At 60.8% G+C, this 23,352-nt stretch overlaps 2 protein-coding genes across 11 annotated transcripts in view; one reads left to right on the forward strand and one right to left on the reverse strand.

The window, feature by feature from the left end:
* LOC140914293 (sodium/calcium exchanger 1) lies at positions 1-13,559 on the forward strand. Of its 4 annotated transcripts, XM_073351750.2 has the most exons (7): positions 7-567; positions 3,895-5,673; positions 7,955-8,061; positions 8,188-8,312; positions 9,174-9,273; positions 9,477-9,749; positions 10,942-13,559. In XM_073351750.2, the coding sequence occupies exons 2-7, from the start codon at positions 3,923-3,925 to the stop codon at positions 11,316-11,318; spliced, it is 2,733 nt and encodes a 910-aa protein (XP_073207851.1). In that variant the 5' UTR covers positions 7-567; positions 3,895-3,922; the 3' UTR covers positions 11,319-13,559. The 4 variants fall into 4 exon arrangements, with proteins under 4 accessions (XP_073207852.1, XP_073207850.1, XP_073207851.1 ...); XM_073351751.2 differs by lacking the exon at positions 10,942-13,559 and having other exon boundaries at positions 1-567; positions 9,174-9,283; positions 9,477-9,551; XM_073351749.2 differs by having other exon boundaries at positions 3-567; positions 7,955-8,312.
* The window catches only part of PLCB3 (phospholipase C beta 3), a 23,046-nt gene continuing 11,904 nt past the window's right edge, over positions 12,211-23,352 (reverse strand). Inside the window, exons 12-33 of one of the 7 annotated variants that reach the window (XM_073351745.2) lie at positions 23,081-23,163; positions 22,883-22,967; positions 22,327-22,513; positions 20,905-21,018; positions 20,520-20,590; positions 20,155-20,251; positions 19,683-19,767; positions 19,324-19,448; positions 18,858-19,012; positions 18,482-18,643; positions 18,221-18,320; positions 17,591-17,695; positions 17,280-17,371; positions 16,838-16,970; positions 16,454-16,489; positions 16,039-16,255; positions 15,676-15,820; positions 15,276-15,352; positions 15,100-15,189; positions 14,620-14,677; positions 14,290-14,376; positions 12,211-12,521 (exon numbers count right to left, since the gene is read on the reverse strand). In XM_073351745.2, coding sequence (XP_073207846.1) covers positions 12,507-12,521; positions 14,290-14,376; positions 14,620-14,677; positions 15,100-15,189; positions 15,276-15,352; positions 15,676-15,820; positions 16,039-16,255; positions 16,454-16,489; positions 16,838-16,970; positions 17,280-17,371; positions 17,591-17,695; positions 18,221-18,320; positions 18,482-18,643; positions 18,858-19,012; positions 19,324-19,448; positions 19,683-19,767; positions 20,155-20,251; positions 20,520-20,590; positions 20,905-21,018; positions 22,327-22,513; positions 22,883-22,967; positions 23,081-23,163 — 2,319 coding nt within the window. In that variant the 3' untranslated portion in view covers positions 12,211-12,506. Of the gene's footprint in view, positions 12,528-13,649; positions 14,039-14,289; positions 14,377-14,619; positions 14,678-15,099; positions 15,190-15,275; positions 15,353-15,675; positions 15,821-16,038; positions 16,256-16,453; positions 16,490-16,837; positions 16,971-17,279; positions 17,372-17,590; positions 17,696-18,220; positions 18,321-18,481; positions 18,644-18,857; positions 19,013-19,323; positions 19,449-19,682; positions 19,768-20,154; positions 20,252-20,519; positions 20,591-20,904; positions 21,019-22,326; positions 22,514-22,882; positions 22,968-23,080; positions 23,164-23,352 lie in introns of those variants that run through there. The other 6 variants (XM_073351744.2, XM_073351742.2, XM_073351743.2 and 3 more) reach the window with 6 other exon arrangements.

The following is a 23,352-nucleotide window of genomic DNA, read 5'->3' on the forward strand; positions in this document are numbered from 1 at the left end:
TAATGAAGCGTATGAGGACCCCCGCCCACTGAGCTCCCCCCCCCATCTCGGTTCCGGCGGCAGGGTGAGGGTGTGCTGCTGTTTTGCAGTGGGGGCCCCCTCCTGGCTTAGCTGGCCGTGCTAGGAGCCCCCACCCCCCCATCCCCATTGCAGGCTGCACACGGTGCCCTCCCCAGCCAGCCATCCCTCGCCAGGGTGGAGCATGAAGCTGCCAGCGGGAGCATCCTCAGCCTGTCCCCAGCAGTCGGGTTCGCTCCGCCGTTTTGCTGGTGCCCGCAGCCTGGCGGCAGAGGGGACCCCGGCCCCCCCCAGATCGGGGGGGAGCTCGGCTGGGGGGCTCTGCGGGAAGGGGCGGAGGCACAGGGTGTGGAGGGGATCGTGCAGACCCCCCCTGCTCTCCCAGCTGCGGATGGACCAGTGACTCCAGGAGCAGCCCTGTGCCCCCTCGAACGCCAGCTAACGGGGGTCCGCTCCTTTGCTCCCCACAGATCTGAGCAGCGGCGGGGGGAGCGTCTGTGCAGCCCGCCCCAGAGGGGAGGTGGTGCTGCCACCTGACCCCACAGTCCGGTAAGCGGGAGCTTGGGGAGAGGGGTTGCGGGGGAAAGCTGCCTCCCATGGATCTGAGCCGGGAGGTGTGTGGACTCTGCCTTGGGGGGAGGGGGGAAGCGACCGCTCCCCCTGCCTGACTGATGCCCAGGGAAGATCCCCCCCGGGGGTTCCGGGTGGGGGGTGTTGGGGAATCCTGCCTCGTTTACATCTTTAATCCCCCTGAATTTATTTGCAGCTCCTCCCCAATCGAGGAAAGGTGCACAGAAAAAAAAGGGGGGGGGATTTGGGAGAGGTAAAATTTGGGGGGGGTGGAGGGAGCTGGTCTGCATGTGTCCAATTCTGCATTCCTGGGCTGTCTTGCTGGAAGGGGAGGACCCAGACACCAGGGCAGCCACATGGGGGAGGGCGGGGGGGAGGGAAGGGGCGGGGTGAGATTGCTGGGATGTGTTGTGTGTGTCTTGGTATGGGGGGCTGGGGGCACAGGAGACCTGGCCCCAAGAGGGGTGGGGGTTGGAGAGATGGTACTGGGCTGCAGGGGCCTGACTCTGGCTTTTGTGGATTTAAAAAAAATATTCCAGACAGCAGGGGGTTGCCCCTCCCCTGCCCTATAGAACTGCCCCCCAAAGCTGATGCTCCCCCCCACCAAACTTCCCCCTCCAACCTTGGGGAGCTCCCCCTACCCCCCCAAAGACCCCCCACCTGGGGCTCTTCCCCCTCTACAGAGCCATCCCACATCTCCCCCAACCTGGGGCACTGAGTCTCTACTCCGGGTCTCACTGCCCCCCACATTGCTGTCATCTTGCCCCTGGGGCTCTCCCCTCCCCCAGCTCTCCAGGAAATTCTGTTGCCTGAAACAGCTTGGGCTCAGCTGTCTTCTGTTTGATGAGGGAGGTGATCTCCTCCCTTGGAGGGCAGGGTAATCGCCGCCCCCTGCTCCCCTGCCATCCCCAGTACTGGGGTGGCCTAGGGTCATGCATGAGAACTGGACAGCAAACGGAAAGTGCCTTGCACTGAGGGGATGGGGGCATGCATGCAGTGCCTTGCATGGGCGGACAGGAGGGGATGCATGGGCAACATTTTGCATGGGGGATGTATGTGCAACACACAACAGTATGGTGCATGTATCCACCCAGCCCTGCATGTACAGGGACCCTGGGCCTGTACTAATGGTGCACACCCATGCATGGGGTCACACACTGACAACCCACAGTCACAGCCACGACCCACCTGGAGCAGTGCCTTGCATGCTCACCCACAGCTCTTGCACACCTGGAGCAGCACCTTGCATGGTCATCCATGGTCCCTGGAGCAGTGCCTTGCACATGCTCCCACATCCCTGCACATCCAGAGCAGTGCCTTGCATGCTCATGCATGGCCCCCATGCACCCAGAGCAGTGCCTTGCACACACACTCATGGTCTCCATGCATCGCCTCGCATGCTCACCCGTGGCCCCCGTGCACCCAGAGCAGTGCCTTGCATACTCTTCCACAGTCCTGTTCACACTCTGGTGAGACACCCCCCTGCCAAAGAGTTCAGTATGGAGGCACCTGGCATGGTCTGAGGTGAAGTTCATGTGCCCCCCCCCAGCCAGCCCCACCCACTCCTGCAATCCTAGCCCCCAGGTCTGTGGAAGATGGTCCTGGGAAGATGGTCCTGTGCATGTTCACCAGCACAGTCTTTGCACACTTACCCCTCTACAAGTGAAACCCTGCTACACTCACTTGAGTTTCTCCTTGCTCACCTTACTGTCCCTTAGTGCAACCCTCGCACGGCCACATTTAGCTTGCAGAATGTTACTCTGGGGAGAATTGCAACCCCTTCCCACTGTGTGTTGTTTTGCAGGACTGCAGCCCGCTTGGCAAAGGGCATCTCTCCTCATGGGGAGGAGGCTCCTACCTCCAAACTGGGAGAGAGGAGAGTTGCAGGGTGTAAAGTGCTCCCAGTCCCCCCACCCGCCCTGTATCCCAAGTCATGGGGAGATCACTGGTATAGCTCAGCCTGGCACAGGCTGCAGGGACAGGAAGGCAGCTCGGGAATGGGGGGGACTCTGGGGATGGGATGGGGGATTGCAAGGGGCACAAACTCCCTGGGGATAGGGTGGGAGGAATGGAAGTCAAGGAAGAGTGGGGGCTTCTGGGACATTCAGTGGGGTAGGGAGGGCCCGGGGTGGAGGGCTCCTCCAGTCACTGGTCCCCAGCCCCATCTCTGGGGGGTCCCCAGTTGGTGCTGATGCAGGGGGGTGTGTGGTTGTGGGGGTGAGGAACCAGCACAGGGGAGGAGTGTGAGCTGAGGGGAGTTTGGAGGGAGGAGGGGGCCAGCATGGGGGGTTCTTGAGCTGTGGGCACCCACCGGGATGGAGGGGAGTGTCCACACCAAACCTCACCGCCTCAGCAAATTAATGGGGACTCCTAAAAATCCATTAAACTCAGCAGAGGAAGGGTCAACCCCTGCAGTATCTCCAGCCCCAAGACCAAGGAGTCACCCCCCCCCCCCACATGGACACAGGCCGAGTGAGGGGCTGGAGTTGGGGCACACACCACATTCACAAGCTCTGCCAGCACCTGGTTGGACGGGCACTGGTGTGGGTTTGGGCTCTGTATACTAAACTGGCTGAGGGGGTCACTCCCAACTGCTCCCCCTGACCCTGCCATGGGGACAATCCTGCTGCCCCATGGCGGGGAGGTTAGAGCCCCCTAATGCAGCCTGATGGGGCAGCTGGTGCTCAGCAGGGCTTGGAAAGGGCACGAGGGGCCCCCCTCCTCTCAGTAGCCATCTGGGGCAAGCACCAGCCCTGTGGTGCCCAGCTGGGCCCAAGCATCATTTATGTCTGACTGGTGCTGTCTCTTGACCCATAGAGCACAGATGGGTCCTGTGAACCAGCTACCAGCACTGCCTTGAACCACTGGCATGGATCATGGGGCACAGAGTCAGAGAACCCAGGAGTCCTGGCTCCCAGCATTCTCCTCTCCCTCTCCTGCCTCCCGCACTCAAAGAGCAGAGAGGACTGGGAACCAGGACTCCTGGGTTCCATTTCCAGCCTGGGAGGGGAGTGGGTCCAGTAGCTGAGGACTCCTGGGTTTTTAACCAACGCCCTGTCTCCAGGAGGGGAGGGAGACGCAGTGGGCAATGGAGGCTGAGCTGGATGCAGTATGTTTTGCGGCCTCCCGTGTTAAAGGGTCAGATCCGTTCTACCCCAGATCCTCCCAACGTCACAAGGAAGCAGCCGCACCCATCCCCTTCCAGCCCACAAGGAAGGGGATGACCTCCCAGCCCTCCTCCCCACCAGCCCCACTAGGTACCGTGTGTCTTCCTCATTCCTCACTATGCCCCCTCCTCTCTTGCAGGTCCTGCCTGCCCACCCCTACTCCCACCATGCCTCACCTGTCCCACCTTGGGGCCTCTACCTTCTTCCTCCTCCTGGCCTTGAGCCTCCCGCTGCACCAGGCCAAGGTGGAGGAGGGGCTGAGGAGTCCAACCCAGGGAGCATCATCGCTGGATGGGGCTAATGTCAGCACCTTGTGCCAGGAGGCCTCAGAGTGCCAGGAGGGAGTGATCCTGCCCGTGTGGCTACCCCAGAACCCCTCGGTGGGCGACAAGGTGGCCCGGGCCATCGTGTACTTCGTGGCAATGATCTACATGTTCCTGGGCATGTCCATCATTGCCGACCGCTTCATGGCCTCCATCGAGGTCATCACCTCGCAGGAGAAGGAGATCACTGTGAAGAAGGCCAATGGTGAGACCAGCACCACCACTATCCGCATCTGGAACGAGACAGTCTCCAACCTGACGCTCATGGCGCTGGGTTCCTCAGCGCCCGAGATCATGCTCTCCATCATCGAGATCGTGGGCCACAACTTCCAGGCAGGCGACATGGGGCCCAGCACCATCGTGGGCAGTGCCGCCTTCAACATGTTTGTCATCATCGCTGTGTGCGTGCACGTGGTGCCCGAGGGCGAGACGCGCAGGATCAAGCACCTGCGCGTCTTCTTTGTTACGGCTGCCTGGAGCATCTTCGCCTACATCTGGCTCTACCTCATCCTGGCCTGCTTCTCCCCCGGTGAGGTGGAGGTGTGGGAAGGCCTGCTCACTTTCCTCTTCTTCCCCATCTGCGTGGTGCAGGCCTGGCTGGCTGACCGCCGCCTCCTCTTCTACAGGTACATACAGAAGAAGTACCGCGCCGACAAGGCCCGGGGCCTGATCATTGAGACAGAAGGCGACGCAGCCCTCCCCAAGCTGGAGGTGGAGTTGGACAGCGCCCAGGCCAGCGGAATGGGCGAGGCAGGCAAGGACGGGGACGAGGAGGCCCGGCGTGACATGGCGCGCACCCTGAGGGACCTGCGGCAGAAGCACCCAGAGAAGGACATGGAGCAGCTGATTGAGATGGCGAACTACCATGTGCTGGTGCAGCAGCAAAAGAGCCGGGCCTTCTACCGCATCCAGGCTACCCGCATGATGATCGGAGCGGGCAACATCCTGAAGAAGCACGCAGCCGACCAGGCGCGCAAGGCGCTGAGTCTGCCGGAGGTGCGCCCCGAGGACGACAACTCGCTCACCAGGGTGACCTTCGAGCCGGCGCTGTACCAGTGCTTTGAGAACTGCGGCGCCGTGGTGCTGACGGTGGAGCGGCGCGGTGGCGACGTGGCCCGCATGGCCGTGCGCGTGGATTTCCGCACCGAGGACGGCACGGCCAATGCCGGCTCGGACTACGAGTACGCCGAGGGCACGCTGCTCTTCCAGCCGGGAGAGACGCAGCGCGAGATCCGCGTGGGCATCATCGACGATGACATCTTCGAGGAGGACGAGTACTTCCGCGTGCACCTCAGCAACGTGCAGGCTGCCTGGGCCGAGCCGGGCGCTGAGCCGCCCCCCAAGGCCTGCCTGGGCCCCGCCGCCACTGCCACCGTCACCATCTTCGACGACGATCATGCCGGCATCTTCACCTTTGAGGGCGCCTCGGTGCGGGTCAGCGAGAGCGTGGGGGCCGTGCGGGTGCGGGTGCTGCGCACCTCAGGGGCCCGGGGCTGCGTGGCCCTGCCCTACCGCACCGTGGAGGGTACCGCAAAGGCTGGGGAGGACTATGAGGAGGCCGAGGGCAAGGTGGAGTTCCTCAACGACGAGATCACGTGAGAGACATGGAGGGGGGAGATGGGGGAGCGCCGAAGGGGAGCAGGTACAAAGGGGCAAGGTCGGGAAGGGCAGGGACAGCAAGGTGAGGGAGAACGGGGCTGGGGAAGGTTACAAGGATCAGGCAGCAGGGCTTTGGGGGAGCAGTGGGAGGAGGGGACAGCTGCTGAGGGGGCAATCAGGGTGCTGGATAGCAGGGAGAAGGGCACCTGATGTGTATGTGAGGGGGACAATGGCCAGGGAAAGGAGGGTCAAGGACAAGGTGCGTGTGGGGTGGTCAGAGGAGCAGGTATCTGGCAGGGAACCAAGGATAACAGGAGGGCCATGGATGGGGACTGAGGAGCACCAGCAGAGCTGGAGGGCAGAGCCCAAGGCTGGGCTAGCCGGGGGCTGCACATCAGTGTGGAGGGGCACTGGCAGGGGGCTGAACGAGGCAATTGCTGGAGCAGCCATTCTCCCCAATGGCTGAGCCTGGAGCCCATGCGGGGTGCGTGAGCATCTTCACTTCAGCAGAGCTGGGAGCAGGGGATGTTTGTTGCAGCTACTTTGCAGCTCCAGATACCAGGGGTTCAACCCCAACCTCCTTGGGCAACTGGTAGATGAAATGGAAAGCAGGGGGCACCGAGTCCCCTTCCCCACACTGTACATGGGCTCCCCTCCTCCATCCCTTGCCCCCGACCCCACTCCCCAATTCAGTCAACTGCACTGAAAATGGAAAACTAATTTCAGAGAAGGATAAATTCCCCCCCCCTTCACCCCTCCCGGTGTCTCCATGGCAACAGTGAGCTTTCCCCCCAGACATGAGCCCAGACAAGGGGTTGGGGGAGCCCTCGATCTCCTGTTCACCAGTGCAATTAGGGGGGAGGGGCGTGCATGTGATGGTGGTGAACCAGTGAGTGTGAGCAGGTGGGAAAGCGGTCATGCCCCCCAGGCGGGAGCAGAGCCCAGCACACCAGCACTCAGGTGAGGTGGGTGCAAATCAATGGGGCGCAGCCATGGGCTGCCCCAGGAGCTCGCCGGCCTGCAGCGGGGTAGCTCAGGCCAAGGGTGCGGAGTGGGGGATATTAGGGCTCTGTATTGGGGGTCAGTGATAGTGGAGATCAGGGAGAACATTAGGGCCAGCTGGGGTGTATGGGGAGGGCACAGGCTGTGCTGAGGATGTGAGACGCTCTGTGCTGAGATCCCTACAGCTGGCAGATAAACCTCCCTTGCTCCCCCTCTGCTCTTCTCCCCCCACACCGCCCCAGCTGCTCCCAGCACCGCCAGAGCGAAGGGCCCTTTGTGCTCATAATTAGAGAGCAGAACAGATGGCGCGTGGGGGGGCGGGTACAGCCAGTGACTGCGCTGCCAGGGCCTGATCCCCAAGTGACCACATCCGGGGGGGTGGGGTTTGCAGGGAGCCCACAGCTGGGATAGCAGGGGGCTGGGGATCAGGACTGAGGGGGACTAGCGGAGCTGGGAGGGCAGTGGACTGTGGGGTAGAACTGAGGGGCACAGACAGAGCTGTGTGGGGGAGCCCGCAGCTGGGATAGCATGGGACTGGGATTGAGGGGCACCACAGAGCTGTGGGGGGAGCCTAGGGCTGGGTGAGCAAGAAGGGTGGGATCGAGGGGCACCTGCAGAGCTGGGGGGACTCCCCGGTTCAATAATGGGGTGAAGCAGCCGATTCCCCTGTGCTCTGTTAAAGGCCAATGGGATTGTGGGGCCTGGAGCCGCCTCCCCAAATGGCCCAAGCCTATTGGCTGATCCCCCTCTCCCGCACTCAGCTCTGCAGCATCCATTAACCCCCAACCTGCTGCTTGACATTTGTGGGAAGGGAGGGGAGCGATGAGGGGGGACAGAGATCTGTTTGAGGGGCGGGTGATGGGTGGGCAGGGAGGTGTCGCAGTGGAGGGGCTCAGTGGGTGGTTGGGGGAAGGGAGCAGAGGGGCGGTGTTCGCAGCTGTTCCCTTTTGTAATTACCTGCCCCAAATTAGCTTTGAGTTGATGCCAGCTGGGGGCAGGGGATAGTGGGGGGGGCAGCCTGGGTAGCGGGCTGATTGTGTACAAGCTAAGATGGTAGCACAACCCCCTCCTTATGGGGCAAGGTCACCCACCCCAAAACAGGGGCCCCAGACCCTCACCTGCTCCAGTTGGAGCAGACAGCCCAGGATGAGCACCCCCTGCTCCTCACATGCAGCGGCCTTATCACCCTGTGCCCCACAACCAGCACCCCAATCTCACCCTGTACCCCACAGCCAGCACCCCCATCTCACCTCGCCTCCCAATTTTTCCCTCTAGGAAATTCATCGAGATTAAAATAATCGATGACGAGGAATATGAGAAAAACAAGAATTTCCACCTGGAGCTGGGGCCCCCTGAACTGCTGGAGATGGGGCTGCGGCATGGTACGGGGGGCGAGGGCACAGTCCATGGTACTGGGGGGTGCAATGTGGATGGGGCGCTGGGCAGCACAGGGAAGTGGGGTGGGGGAAGCCAGAGACTAACAGTCCCTCTGCCTCTTCTCACCACAGGTGACTCTAATGAGAACCGCCCCACTGAGGGGGAGGAGGGGACCGCCATCGCCAAGATGGGGTGTCCCAGCCTTGGGGAACACCCCAAACTTGAGGTGGTGATTGAGGAGTCCTATGAGTTCAAGGTAAGTGCCCAAGTGTGTCCCTTCCCTCCTCCCCCATGCACTACCTGTGCCCCCTCTGCCCCATCCCTCTGGCTCCCCATGTGCCCCTTCTGCCCCCCCCACCCTACACCACCCCTCCCCAATGTCCCAGTTGCCCCATTCCCCCAGACCCCACAGCATCCCGTGCAACCTTTCCTGCCCCCCTCACTCAGGCACCCCACCAGCCTCCCTTCCCCTGCTTAGCTGGGCCAGAGACCAAGTCCACCAGCCTCCCCAGAGGACATCTCCCACACTCCATACCTGCCCCCCACGTGCTATCTGCTCCAGTGCCCTTTCTGGCACAGCAGAATGGGGCGCAGAGGGATGATGCACCAGACTCAGGGACAGTTGCTCTCTTACCCCAGGAGTCCTTCCGCCCCCCACATACCTCACACAAGGCTGCCCAAGTCAGGAGGCCATTGAGGGGCACACATAGAGCCCAGGTGTGAGGGGGCGGTTCCCTAGGTACACCACCAGCCCCCAACATCTTCCTGCAGCTCCCAGCCTCCCCCCATTGAGCATCTCGGCTCTGGGCTTTGCTCCGCTCTGCCCCTATATTGCCATAGCTCCCACAATGGGCCTTGGGGCCAGAGCTGTCCCTTGGGTAGGGCAAACCAGGGCGACTGCTCCGGGCCCCGCGCTTTGGGGGGTCCTGTGGGCTGGTGCAATTGGCGAGTGCGGTCGATTCTGGAAGACATAGCGCAGGAACTAGGGGCGTGGGGGCTGCCACTGATGCACAGCGGGTCCCCCAAGCTGGCGGGGGCTGATTTGTCCCAGGCCCCACACCCCCCTAGAGATGGCCCTGCCACCATCTCAGCCCTCTTTATTCCCCCCCACACACAGAGTACTGTGGACAAACTGATCAAGAAAACCAACTTGGCACTGGTTGTGGGGAGCAGCAGCTGGAGGGAGCAATTCGTCAGTGCCGTGACGGTCAGCGCTGGTACGAAGAGGTGGGGCTGGAGGAGGAGAGGCTGGGGGAGTGCACCCCACCCAGGGATGGGCAGGACTTGGGGGGGACCCTATTCTCTCCTGCCCCAGGGCACAATGAGGAGGTGGGTGAGGAGCACTGGGGGGCTACAGGGAGGCAGTGGGAATGGGTACAGGGGGTTATCCCACTCTTACCTCTTCTCCCCCCCCGGCCAGGGGATGAGGACGAGGACGAGACAGGCGAGGAGCGGCTCCCGTCCTGCTTCGACTACATCATGCACTTCCTGACGGTGTTCTGGAAGGTTCTCTTTGCCTTCGTGCCCCCCACCGAGTACTGGGGGGGCTGGGCCTGCTTCCTTGTCTCCATCGCGCTCATTGGGGTGCTCACTGCGCTCACTGGTGACCTGGCCTCGCACTTCGGCTGCACCGTCGGCCTCAAGGACTCAGTCACTGCCGTGGTCTTCGTGGCCCTTGGCACCTCCGTGCCTGGTGAGTGGGGCAGGGGGACTCCACACAGGGGCTCCATGGGGCGAGGGGCTCTGTGCCTGGTGTCACGGAGTCAGGGCTATGGCCCAAGCCTATAACCAGTCTCCTGGGAGTGACCTCTTTAGCAGGCTGGGCCCCAGGGACCCACAGCTCCACCGGGGCAGGCCTGTGGCCTCCGAGATTGGGCCTTTCGGCAAGAGCTTTCCCTGTATCTCTCTGGGACTTCCTGCAGCAGGTCCAGGCAAGCCAGCAGGAGGCTTGGACTGTGCCCCTTTCCAGTTGCAATGCTCCCCGGGCACTGAAAAGGCAGCCTTTTCTAAATGGGGTTCCCATCGATGAGTCACCTGGCTGCTACAGCAGCTAAAAGTACCTAGGTTAGCACAGAGGAGGGGTTAAGCCATAGCTTACCCATGTCAAATCTGATGGGACAGCCAAGCTGTGCTGGACTGCAGCTCTGGTGCTCTCTCTCTCTCCCTCTCCCCCTTGTCTGTCTTCCCGGAGTGTTAGGTGTTGATGGTTCAGTCCTTGGGCATCTTTTTGTCTTGTGGGATGCTCATGGATTTGGGTCGGTTTCAGCCTGTTTAATGGCCCTGTTTGTTCCACCCATCTAGCCAGGCAACACCCACATCTCATGCCTCCTGCACTATCTTCGCAGGAGACTTACACTTATTTGTTACAATGCAAAGTGCAGAGGGAAACTGAGGCACACATAGGCTTCATAAAAATAATACAGAAAATCCCCATTTTGTTATGTGTGGTGGGAGGGGGGTGTTGCATGCGGGGTGGGGTCTCTGTTTTGGGGTGGAGTGGGGCAGACGGGGGGTTCTATGCTTGGTTAGCAGGGGGTGGTAGGGAATGAGGCATTGGGTGGGGTGCTGTACTAATTCCCTTCCCCATGTCACCCCCTGCATCACCCCCCCCCCACTAACTTTTCTCTTCCCCTCTGCTCACTCCTCCAATGATCTAACTGAACTCTGCCCCAGTAACCCCCCATGCCTCACTCAAACCCTCCCCCTGCACCCTCACTGACTCTATTTCCCCTGACCCTATTAATCGCTGTCCCTCTGTCTTGCCTCCATTAACCCCTCCCCCCATTAACGCTTCACCCTGTCCTCCCCCATCAGCTCCTCTCCCGCCATTAACACTTCACTCTGGCCTGTCCCCCTCCCCACTAACCTGCCCTCTTCCATTGCAGACACCTTTGCCAGTCGGGCAGCGGCAATCCAGGACCAATACGCGGATGCCTCTATCGGCAACGTGACGGGCAGTAATGCAGTCAACGTCTTCCTAGGCATAGGGGTGGCCTGGACCATTGCGGCCGGGTACTGGGCCAGCCAGGGCCAGCGCTTTGTGGTGTCGCCGGGCACGCTGGCCTTTTCCGTCACGCTTTTCACTATCTTTGCCCTGCTGAGCATCGCTGTACTGCTGTACCGGCGCCGAGCACCTGTGGGGGGCGAGCTGGGGGGTCCCCGCACCCCCAAAATTCTCACTGCCCTGCTCTTCTTCTGTTTCTGGCTCCTCTACATCCTGCTGGCTGCTCTGGAGGCTTACTGCCACATCCAGGGCTTCTGAGGGGTGGGGAGACCCCCATTCTCTGGCTGGTGGGACCCCCTCCAGCCTCAGTTCTGGGTGGGGAGAACTGTCCTGCCCCAGTTCTTGGGAGGCGAGGCCTCTGGCTGGGGGTGGGAAGTACCCACCAGCTCTGGGGAAAGCCCCTCACAACCCCTGGGAGGCTATGCCCCCGGCTCAGTGCTCGGGGGTGAGGGGACATTACAGCTGCTGCAGGAGCAAAGGACATTCCAACCTCCCCCATTGCCTGCCCCCCCTCAAACTGTAGTCCCCTTTCCCCACCCTGACACCCTTCCAGCTCTGGGGAAATCCCCAGCCCCCACTCAGTTCAAAAGGGGACAAAGGACATTCCAAGTGTAGACTGTCCCCTCCAGTGCATTTTGGATTTAGCTGGGGTCAAAGGTCATTCCATCCACACCCAAGAGCCCCTCCTGCCCCAAGCCCCTGCCACCAGCTGTTTCCCCACTTATGCCATGAGGTAGCAAGGACACAAGAGAGGGTAACTATGCCTGTAGGTGGCAGGATAGTTGGGGGGGTTGTGTTAGCAGGGGCTGGCACACAGCAGCAGCCCCACCCGCAGGGCTGCAAGGGTCAGCACACAAATTGGAGAGGGGGCAGGGGAAAGAGGGTCAGTCTCTCTCTCGTCCACTTTGTTTTTAAACCTCCCTGCTCTCAAGCACAGGGAATCTTGTGTCCCCCCAAAAAGCACCATTATTAATGGACTCTCACTGGGACAAGGGACAACCCCCGGGATCTCAGTGGGGGAAAAGGCTCCAAATTCAATATTAGGGTCACCCCCATTGCCCTCCAAAACAGCACAAAGTCTTGCTAATGAAAATAGCAACAAATTGGGGTTCATTCCCTCCTGTCCATTCCATCCCATACAGAGCCCAGATTTCTATTCTGTTGATTTTATTTAAAAAGATAGAAAAGAATATTTTATTTTGTATTTAACAACAACAACAGAGCCCCACGCTCCAGATTCCTCCCCGGAGAACTGGGCTGTGGAGATAACTGATGCAGCCATACCCCCCTTCCGGTGCATGGTCTCTTGTCCTGGCGTCTGCCTTTTGTTAGCATTTGTGAGTCAATATATGTGTTTGCACTTGTCCATCTGTCCGTCTGTGTCTGCCTGTTGCTGGCTGGTTAGACCCCCAATGTTTCCTGCTCCTAGTAGTTCCCCCTTCCCCGTCACACCCCCAGTGCCTGCATCTTTCATTTGTTTGGGGAAAAAAAAAAAAAAAAAGAGAAACATAAAACTTTGTACTAAAAGTGTTGTGTCTTTGTGCTTCAGGGCAGGGGGGACTGGCTGGGGGAGCATGGGATGGGATACGGGGCCTTTCCCGCCACTTCACCAGGTCTGAGGGCCATTTCTTTTGGCTTCAACAGGCACCAGCATTCCTTGGCCTTTGGCAGAGCTCTACGGGCTGGCCCAGCGGGGACATGCCCCTTAGCTGGGGGGGACAACCCAGGCACCAGTGTTTACCTCTGCACTACAGTGGGCTGTGAACCTGGTGAAGGGGGTGGGGGAGTTGAACAGGGAGGGACCCTCCTCTCAAACTCCCAAGTGCCAGCTGGGAGTCGCAGAGCAGCAGCTGTGTAGGGGGATGACACCTCCTCCCACCCACAGAACCTTCCCAGGTCCCCCGCCCCCATTGCTGGGCTGTGTGTGTGGGGGGGGAATTTAGCCCAGCCCACAGCAGGTACACTGCACCTTGGGTTCACAGGGGGAGCTGCTCTGTGGGCAGGACTCCCCCCACCAGAGAAGAGGCTAGTCACTCCCTGCAGGCAGATTTATTGAAATTCCACATTACAGACAGCCAGGAAAAAAGTTAGTCAGGGGCATTTTACCCCCTATCCACTCCCCCAATACAAAATAATCTGTAGAAGAATAAAAGGCTCTTATGTTACATCTGTCCCTGGGGAAGGAGGTAGTGTCACACCCAGCTGCCCCCCCCACCCCACAAAAAAACTACAAAGATACAAATCAGTAAAAAATAGGATTAAAAAAGATTTTATATAAAAATAACCCTTTTTATCCTGCTCTGAGGTTCCCCCAAGGATCAGCCCCAGGTCATGGGGGGGGCACAACAGGTTACCCCCCCACAATCTCATCTTTGGGTGGGGGTTGTCAGGGCAGGGAACAGCCCCCACTTCACAATGAGGCAGCCCCCTGGCAGCATCAAGCCCCCTGAATAATCTGTGGGGCAGCCTCTCCAGAGGCATCAAGGTGGGGGTTGCTGATTAAAAAAGTAAAAATGTATAAAAAAGTGTGTGTCTTAGTGTATTTGCAGTGGCCCCACCCCATGTAGCCCCCCACCCCTGCACCCCCACCTCTTAGAACATGCCAAAAGCAGAAACTGTGTGCCCCACTGGCCCAGTGCACGGAGGGGGCACAGTGCCGCCTCCCTCTCCCCCCACAGCACATGCTGGTTGCAGAGGGTGTGGAGGCGCCAGGGCGACCCCACGACTCAGCAGTGGTCTCCCTCGCGGAGTGGCTGGGGAGGCCGTGTCAACCAGCATGGTGTTCTCCGCAGCAGGAGCTCCGGGCCAGGCCCCCGGCTGCTTCACAGCACAGTGCTCTCACCCTCCTCTTCCTGAGGGGCAGCCCGCGGGTGCCCATTTCTCTCCCCCACCTCCAGCTCAGCTTGGAGGAAGCAGCGGATCTCCTGGGGCAGCGCCTGCGCCTCCAGCTCGCACTCCCGCTGCAACTCCTCCACCAGCTGCAGGGGAGGGGAGAGGGGGGTTGGTGGGGGGCACCGTGGGAAAGACCCCCCCCCGACTGTACTAGGGCCTGAAGCTGCACAATCTCTCCTCTACACTGCAGGCACCCAGGGCTCTCCGGGGGATGACCCTAGAACAGCACCAGCCCCCCACCTGTGGCACTCACTCCCGCAGGGTTTCCCCTGCTAGGGCAACTGGGCCCATGGGAGACACCCCCTGGCACGACCAGTCCCACCCCCTCCACACTCACCCTGGGCTCCTCCTCTTCAATTTGCTGTAGGATTTCCTGGTGCCCTGCCACAAGCTTCTCCTGGCGCCGCTTCTGGGCTTCCTCCAGCTGCAGAGAGGGGGCAAGAGAGCGTTTCTGGGGGAGCAGACCAAGGGAAAGGGGTGCTGCGAGCCTGTCAGTGCCCGAGGAACGAATGAGGGGCAGGACTAGCAGGAGAGCTGCCCCCACTAATGCCCAGATCTTACAGGGATCCCATGTGTCTGCGGAAGCACAAGTGGGGCAGCTGGCTGTTCTCTCCCCCCGGAATGGTCAATGTGGGAGGCAGAGCGAGGCAACGTGGGGGGCACTCACCCTGCGGATGGAATTCACTGATTCGTTGATGTGTCTCCTGTTAATCTCGGTCAGCTCCCTGCAGGGATATGGGGGAGGAAGAGACAGACCATCAAGCAGGACAGCCCCTTCCCACAAAGGGTCAACTCCAGCCTGACCACGCTCAGAACTGGCTGGGACATACCCCCTGCCCTCCCAGCACAGGGATCTGTATGCCCCATCTATGCCCCAGTGACACAGGGATCCCTGACCCAGGATTCATATTGCCTCCCGTCCCCACTGCCCCCATGTGCACTGCGGTCCAAAGCCCTAGCCCAGCCCCAGGAGTGGCAAGACATGTGACCTCCCCCAGCACTGGCCCCACCCCTGCTAGCTCCCTCCTTCCCTGTTCCACCCCTAGCCCCTGCCCCCCACTAACCCCTTCCCCCCCCCCAGCAGCTCACTCCCCTCCTCTCCACACTAGCCCAACACCACTAGCTCCCACCTGCCCCTGCCACTCACACATCTTTCTTCTGCTTCTCCCGGGATTTGGCCTCTGTGATGCTGTTGTGCCGCTTGCGGTCCAGGATTTTCTGCAGCTCCTTCTTCTCCCTGGGGAGGGGCACAGATCTATCAGACTTGTGGGGAGCAGTGTCCTGGGGAAACTGCCATCACCTGCCCCCACCCCCAGCACCCACCTCTCACTGGTCTCCTTGACTCTCTTCAGCTGGGCAGCCTGGCAGTCCTGGGCAATTTCCCGCAGCCGCTGCTGGGCCTTGTGGGTGGGAGGGCGGGTGGGGACAGACACGAGCAGTGTCAGGGCATTTGCTGTTAGATCCGTGACCCTGGCACCCTCCCTTCCCCCAAACTCTCCTCCCAGCTAGCAATCCTGCGCTGCCCCCCACCAAAGTGCTGCCCTTGCATTCCACGCCCCCATCCCCTCCCCTCCCAGCTCCAGAGCCCCTTCCTCAGATACCCATGTGTAGTTCCCCCGCGGTTGCAGGGGATCTTTGGGAGCTGCCCTGTGCCCTCCTCCGGAAGGGCACCTGTTTCAGCTGCCCCTTATTCTGATGCTCCTCTGCCCGTCCTCCTAGGTACCTGTTGCAGGTGCTCCTTTTTGCGGGCTCTCTCCACCTGGTGCTGGGTTTCCCGCAGCTGCAGCAGTCCCCGCAGCTGCCCCTCCTGCAGCTCCAGCTTCTGCCGAGACACTTCCTGCTCCAGTGCCTCCAGTGAGCCGTTGGCACTGCAAGGGACAGAGACTGTCAGCACGGTGGGTGCTGTGGGTCGGGATTGAGGGGCACCAGCAGAGCTGGGATAATGGGGGCTGCGGATGGGGACTGAGGGGCAGAGTTGCGGGGGGGAATCCTAGGGCTGGAATAACAGGGGGTTGTGGGAGAGGCAGTAGTAAGGGCTGAAGGTCAGGACTGAAGGGCACCAGCAGAGCCATGAGGAGCCACTCACTCCTGGTGCCCACGGCGCAGGCTCCGTTCCACTTGGGAGCGGCGCCGGAGGCTGTCGCTGTGCAGCTGGTGAGCCTGGGTGCTCTGCTTCTTGTTGAGGCTGGAGATGTTCTTCATGTGCTTCTTGCGTAGCTCCTTCAGCTCCCGGTACTGCTTCTTCAGCAGCTTGATGTAGCCCTTTTGCTGCCGCAGCTCCTCCAGGGACTGGGGAGCCACCTCTGGAACAGAGTGAGGGAAGGAGGGTCTCAGCATCCCCCAATCCCTGCATACACAGGAAGCCAGTGCTGAGATGCAGCTGCCTCTGGGGAGGGGCACAGGAGGCTGGTAACAACAAAGCTGCCTCCTCCCACCACCCCCAAGCGGAGGGATGTGGGGTCAGTGGGAGGCAGTGTCCCATGCTTGGGCGCAGTCCTTACCTGCGAGGACGCTAGCAATGAGGTCATCCCTTTGCCCTGCAGGGAGGAGGAGGCAGTGGTTAGGGGGAGGCAAGAGGAGAAAACTCATCCCAATCTCTTTCAGCCCCCACAAAGGGCTACAGTTCTGAAGACTGGACTGGATCTCAGGGGTCTCTCCCATTATGCACCCCACACATGCCACAGGGATTGGCTCCATTGCACCATGACTCTGTACTCCCCATCACAGGAGAACCCCCCATCCTCATGCAGCCTATGAGAACCCCTCCCTTTATAGGGGACGCTCCCTCCCCCACATTAAAGGAAAGCCCTACCCAGCAGAGGGTGCCTCCCCCAGCTTATAACCCCGGCCCTCCAATGGGGACAGGACTCAGGGATCCCCCTTGCCTGGGCTGGCGACACTAGGGCTGCCGGCAGGGGGCAGCAGGACAGTGGGCGGCTGTCGGGAATCCGTGGGGGGCTCGGCCACCACATCAGCTCGCTGCTTCCCAGACGTTTCCCGCGGCTTCTCTGAATTCTCCTGGGGAAGAGAGGGGTTCGAGGATGGGTTCAGTGAGGGAGACAGAGGGCTCCCCTCAACCTGTCCTCAAGATCCACCGCCCACCAAAACGCTTGTTGACTCCTTCCTAGAGCCCCCACCAAGCCACACCTCTAGACGGAGTGAGATCCCGCCCCTCACCAGTACCCCATTATCCTCAGACTCAGATCCACTGCCCCCCAACTAGCCCTAAGCACCCCCCATCTGCTACCCCATTCCGCTTCTCCCTCAGAGCCACTACTGCACACACCCTCTCTCTCCCAGATCCATTGGCCCCCATCCCCCACTCACTTCACTGTCTCCAATCAGTGCCACCAGCTGTTTTGCCCGCTGGTCCATGAGGCTGACGTGTTTAATGGGGTTGATCAGGGCCTCTGCGTAGTCTAAGAGGTAGAAATAGGAGGCTGAAAGATGCATGGGAGGGAAATTCCCACCCAAGTCCCCACCACAGCCCCCCCCGTTTACCCTCTCGCCCCCACCACATCCCAGGCCACACTCCTTCATCCCTCCAAATAGACACCCTCTTCCAGAGACACCTCATCAGCCCCAGCTCCCCTCCAGCCAGCCCCACAGCAGAACACCCTCCCATCTGTCCCCCATACCCTGGTGGTCATCTGGGATATAGTCATTGGCTTCTGTGTAGACCAGCAGGGCGGGCAGGCTCAGAGGCTGGTTGCTCTCACTGCGCAGGCAGATGTAGTGGTACCCTGGTCGGGAGGTCACAGAGACGGGGGGAGGAGGGGTCAGACCAGACCAAATGGGGGGGAGCACCTGGGGTTTATGGGGGAACTGTGCCACCCCATTGTTGGGGGCTGGGTAGGGAGTGCCCCATGACAAGATCACCATCCACAGGGGACGGGGACAAGGCTGCCCACAGGGTCCTAAGGAGGGGAGAGCTGACAGAACTGGGGGTAGGGTGGGGGTAGGGGCAGAAATAACTGTAGGGGGCAAGAGCAATGCATCATGGGGCACAGCAGGGGAATGCAGCACCTCCTGCACCCTGCTTGCACTGGGAAAAGTGCATGATGGGGACCACTGCAGGGGGTTCTGGGTAATTCACATCTCACAAATCCCTTCCCCATTGCCTCAGTGACAGGCCTAGAGTAATGCTTGATGGGACCAGGTCTAGCGCTCATGGGGGGAGGTTGTGGGGTAACCAGCACGTCCCCCATCCCCCCATTGCCTTGGCGACAGGTGGGATGGGGGCAGGGACCTCAGGCGGCTCCGCTTACCAGACCGGATGGCTGAGACAGGCAGGATCCGGTGCCCGACAAATTTACCCCCCTCCTCAAAGACAGCAATGCGCAGGGACGCCAGCGTGGGCAGCACCACCTGGGGGAGCAAAGCAGGTGTTAGATGCTGCCCCTGGGACCCACAGGAAGGGAGATCACCCACACCTGGGCTGGGGCAGAGGCTGGACACTCTTCCGGCCCTGCCCACCCAGTGTTATCAGCTGCCCCCATCTCTTCCCACTGCTGCTCCAGCAGCCTTACCTTGGGGAAAACGAAGGGCTCCTCATCCCAGACGGGGTTGAAGGAGTTCCCCTGGGACGGGCGCGTCCGGAACTTGCGCTTGGTGTCGACGGGGAGACCGAACATGTCTACTTCCACGTAGATGCCCACCCGCTTGTCTGACAAGAACTGCCCCGAAATTATCTGTGGGAGGGGGGGTGGAAGAGGGAGAGAGAGAAGGGGTCAGAGTCACTAGTGACCGCCCACATACCTCTGATCCCAGCTGACACGCCCACGTGCCCCCAACAAGCTCCAGCCCCACTTGCCCCCATGCCCCACACACCCATGTGCCCACAATACACCCCATCCCCCCGTCATGCCCACCAGGATGGGTTGGCATCAGCTCCCCAGCTCTCACCTTGACCTTGACCATGTTGGCCACAATGCCATCCACGATGTTCTCAGTGAAGGGGTCAAAGGGCTTGTCCTCACGCCGCATGAACTCAGGCTTCAGCAGGTACCCACTGCGCCGGTTGTACTCAAACATGCCCAGGTTCAGCTGCATTGGCAGGTCTGGAGCGTAACAGGACCCTCATGAGGAGGTGGAGATTAGGGGCAGGGCACTGAAAGACTGTGGGGAGCCCTAGAGAGTTGGGATGGGGAACTCCTCATTCACCCCCACCCCGACACACTGGCACAGCCTCAGTGGGGGAGGGGGTGCCAAATTAATGGCACTAAGAGAGAGGTGCTGAGGGAACATGACACAGTAACGACTCCCAGGGACTCCAATCGCACTGGGGTCCCCCTGCACCAGGGATTGAGAGGCACTGGCAGAGCTGCGGGATAGCTGGGGGCTACGGGTCATGACTGAGGGGGATCCTCACCGAGGGACTGGAAGTTGAGTGCCACCATCTGGCAGCCAGCGTTCCAGAAAAGCTGGGGCATGTAATTGGAGGAGTCGACCCGTGTGCCCTTGGGGTAGATGCGGCTTAGCTGCTTCTTGTTGTATCTGGGCGCATGGCGGGGTGTCAAGGTAGTAGTGGGAGACAGTGGCCAACAGCCCCCCCAGGAGCACCTGCTCCTACCCTGCAGCTCAACATCTCCTATGAACCAACCTTCCCTTTTCCTGCCTGCCCCACTATCCCCCCACCGCTCCCTGCCCCCCCCCACCAAATCTACCTCTGCCTTCCCCGACACCCCCACCACAGCTCCCTGCTCCCCAGTACTGCCCCCGGCAGGATACTCGACAAATTCCATGGGGCTCTTGGTGAGCTGCTCCAGCCCCTTGGTCTCCACGAAGGACGACATCTCGAAGGACTTGTCCCGCTCTATGGGCGGTAAGGGGAGTGCATTAGTGCCCCCCTGTGGAGAAACCCCTTCCAGCAGCATCAGCCCCCAGCCACACCTCCATGGTCAGCAACACCCATCCCTCCACTGAGCCCACCCAGACAGCCCTGCCTCCCCCACAGCCCCACCAGATAGCCCTCCTCAAATTCCCCTCCCCCTAGACCATCACACCCCATCCATCCTCACAGATATCCCTGCCCACTCCTCCACTCTCGCTCCCCTTGCCGCTCAAATCCTATCCCCACATAACTCCCCAAGCATTCTGCCCCCAACCAAGCCCACTGCATAAAAAGAGCTCCTACCCCCCAGCCTCTCAGATCTCAGCGCCCCGCACCTCTCTGCCCCCCCAGACAGCCCCCCACACTCACTGCTGGCGGCCTGGAAGGATTTGAATTTGACGGGTTCAATGTAATTCACCAGTGTGGACATCTCTTCGGTGGCATTCACCTCACTGCTGGCCGTGCCCTGTGCGGGGTGGGGGTGAAGGGTCAGGGCAGCCAACTTGCAGGTCCCAAGGCCACTTTCCCAAGAAGTAAAGTCCTCTCTGCAAAGGTTCAGGGGCTGGGCAGGCACACCTGGCTATCGACCGCCCACATCTGCCATTTCAGTGCTGCTCACATCCTAGTCACCCCCACCTAGTAACCCCCCACCCATGTTACAAAGCAGGGGCCAGGAGGGGAGATCCCCCCCTCAGGGCAACCCCTGGAAATGGAGCCCCATGGCCCCCCTTTACCTCATCTGTTGTGGGCTTCTTGGGATCTGGCTGCTCTTCCTCCTCCTCCTCTTCGCTGTCAGCTTCCCGGTCTGGGGGTGGGGTGGGGGAGAGAAGCGTTAGAGATCCCAGACCATCAGACACACTCACCCTTAACCCCCCCAAGAGTCACTCCACCCCCTGCCCCCCACCAGGGAGACCCAACCTCGCTGCCCCCCAGCCTCCCCACGTTGCCTTGCATGGGATTGTCACTCCAATGCCCTAGCCCCAAACCCCACTACAGTCCCCTTCCATACACAGGCGCCCCGTCGCTCAGACCCTTTCTCTCAACACCCCCCTGGGCTCTGATGTGGTGGGAGGGGATGTTAGTGATGGGACATGCCTCCCTCCCTCCCTCCCCACTCACCAATGGATTTACGGGGCTCTGCCAGCTTGGCCAGTCTCTCCGGTGGCGCCTTCTCCTCCCCATTGGCAATGACCGGAGGGGTGGCCCCCTTGTGCTGCTCGACATAAGGGGAGCCTGGAGGGGGAGGGGTGTGAGCACCACAGAGTGGAGGGGGGGCACCTTGTCCCCCAGCTCCCCAGTGACACAGGAAATGGAGGGCAGACCCCACATCTAGAAGGGATGTTTTGCTGTGCAGACCCCACGGCAGGCCCACAGCACCCATGGGGGGTATCGTATTCCTGCCCCACCCACAAGGGGAAAGCTCCATGGGCGGGGAACATGCTGCATGGTTGCAGGGAGAGGGGAGATCGTGGCCAGAGCCTGGAAGGGAAGCACTGCCTGATTCCTCTCTCATCAGCTGTGATGGGGGCCAGGCTTGTCTACGCCCAAGGTGTCCCTGAGGTTGGTGGGGAAAGGAAGTACAAAGCCCAGGGTGCTTGGCAGGAGGGAGAATGAGGGTGGCACTGGACATGGGGGCAGTGAGCGCAGATCCAGTGGGTAAGTACCTGGCCGAGGCTGGCACTAGCTGGGAAGGGGTACATACCCCATGGGAGCCAGGGCGGATTTGGGGTATGTACCCAATGGGGGGCGGATCCAAGGTACATACCCTGTCAGGGGTGGGGCGCACTGGCTGAGGAGGGGTACGTACCCGGTGGAGGCAGATCCAGGACAGTCTTTTCTCTCTCCCTCATTTTTTACATCCATGTGCGGAATGAATTTTGTTATGTGCACCAATATGGAGATGATGTGTGACATATCACCTCCATACTGGTGCATATAACAAAATTCATGTGGTGCGGCCAAGCAGTTCAGAGTGTGGGAGGGGGCTCAGAGCTGGGGCAGAGGGTTGGGGTGTGGGGGAAGTGAGGGTTCTGGCTGGGTGTGCGGGCTCTGGGGTGGGGCTCCCCCGGGATACAGTGGGGATAGAAGACTCCCCCCACAGCTCTCTCTCCCCGCAGCAGTATCTGGGCTGAAGGGGAGAGACACCTGTCCCCCGTCCGCAGCAGGTCCAGACGAAGGGCTCCTGTCCCCCAACGGCAGCAGGTCCGGGGCTGGGCTGGGCTGGGCTGGGGCCGGTGGACGGGCGCCATGGCAGGTCTGGGGCTTGGGGAGAGGTGCTTAATAGGCAGCTGTGCAGCCACACAACTTAGAGGGAACTTAGATCCAGGGTACACACCCTGTGGGAGGGTGGCACTGGCCGGGGGGGGATATCCAGGTTACATACCCTGTGGGGGGTGGGGCGCACTGGCTGGGGAGGGGTACGGGAGATCCAGGTTACATACCCTGTGCGGGGTGGGGCGCACTGGCTGGGGAGGGGTACGGGAGATCCAGGTTACATACCCTGTGCGGGGTGGGGCGCACTGGCTGGGGAGTGGTACGTACCCGGCGGGGGCGAGGGCAAATCCACAAGGCCTGGCCCCGCATCGCTCACGGTGGACTCCAGCAGGCGCTTGCGGATGCTGCTCCCCTCGGGGCCCTTGCTCGCCCGCCGCTGCCGCCGCTTCTTATTCTTCACCAGGATGCGGCCCATCAGCTCCTGGGGGCTGGGCAGCACCACGCCTGGTTGCAGCTGGGGGGGACAAGGGTTAGAACAAGGCCAGTCAGCCATGGGGGATGGAGACCCTATGGACACCTCCATTCTCTCCCCCCAGACTCCACTGACCCAACTCCCTCCTCCAGACACCCTGTCTGCTCCTCCATGCCCAGATATTCATGACCCATTTATCCACCCCCCAATCCTCCCCCCACTTCCCCACACTCTCCCGAATACCCACAACCCTGACCTCCAGCTTCTTGATACACTTGCCCCCTATCCCCCATTCCTGGATACCTCTCCTCCTCCTCTCCCCCTGGTACCTCACCCCCATGCCTAGATATGCCTCTTTCTTGCCCCCATGCCTGATACCCCCTTCCTTGCCCCCCACTTCAGCCACCTCACCGGGTATTTCTCCAGGGGATCGATCAGTAGTGCATCGCCAAAGATGCTGCGGCAGTACTCGGCCATCTTTGCCTGCTGCTTGGCCCTGAGGGCAGAGTGAAGGGGCCATTAGAACTATGGAGCCCCAGCCTCTCCCAGCAGGACATGCCCCAGGGAGCAGGATGGGAATACTGGTGGGGGGCCATGGGGATTACTCACGAGTCAACATGGTTTTCAAAGGACAGGATGACAGGGAACGGGGAGGTCTTGAAAGCGCTTTCAGCAATGGCCTCTATCACCTCCTAGAGCCGGGGGAGATCAGAGTCAGGGCTGGCATAACAAGGGGCTGCTGGTTGGGACTTAGTGCACCAGCAGACCTGGGGGAGTCCAGAACCGGAACATCAGGGGACCATGGGTCAGGAGCTCAGGACTGGGGGGGGGGGGGGGGGGCCTAGTATCTTAATGGAATTGTCACAATCCTGGTGAAGCTG

This window comes from Lepidochelys kempii, chromosome 7, assembly GCF_965140285.1.
Source record: "Lepidochelys kempii isolate rLepKem1 chromosome 7, rLepKem1.hap1, whole genome shotgun sequence".
NCBI classification, from domain to species: Eukaryota; Metazoa; Chordata; order Testudines; family Cheloniidae; genus Lepidochelys; species Lepidochelys kempii.

Bases quoted from the DNA above. Each gene is read 5' to 3' on its own strand.
- LOC140914293 (XM_073351749.2), top strand. From the start codon at position 3,923: ATGCCTCACCTGTCCCACCTTGGGGCCTCTACCTTCTTCCTCCTCCTG. The intron at 9,274-9,476 runs GTACGAAGAGGT...CCCCCCGGCCAG, and splicing joins TGCCGTGACGGTCAGCGCTG to GGGATGAGGACGAGGACGAG. The intron at 9,750-10,941 runs GTGAGTGGGGCA...CTTCCATTGCAG, and splicing joins CCTTGGCACCTCCGTGCCTG to ACACCTTTGCCAGTCGGGCA.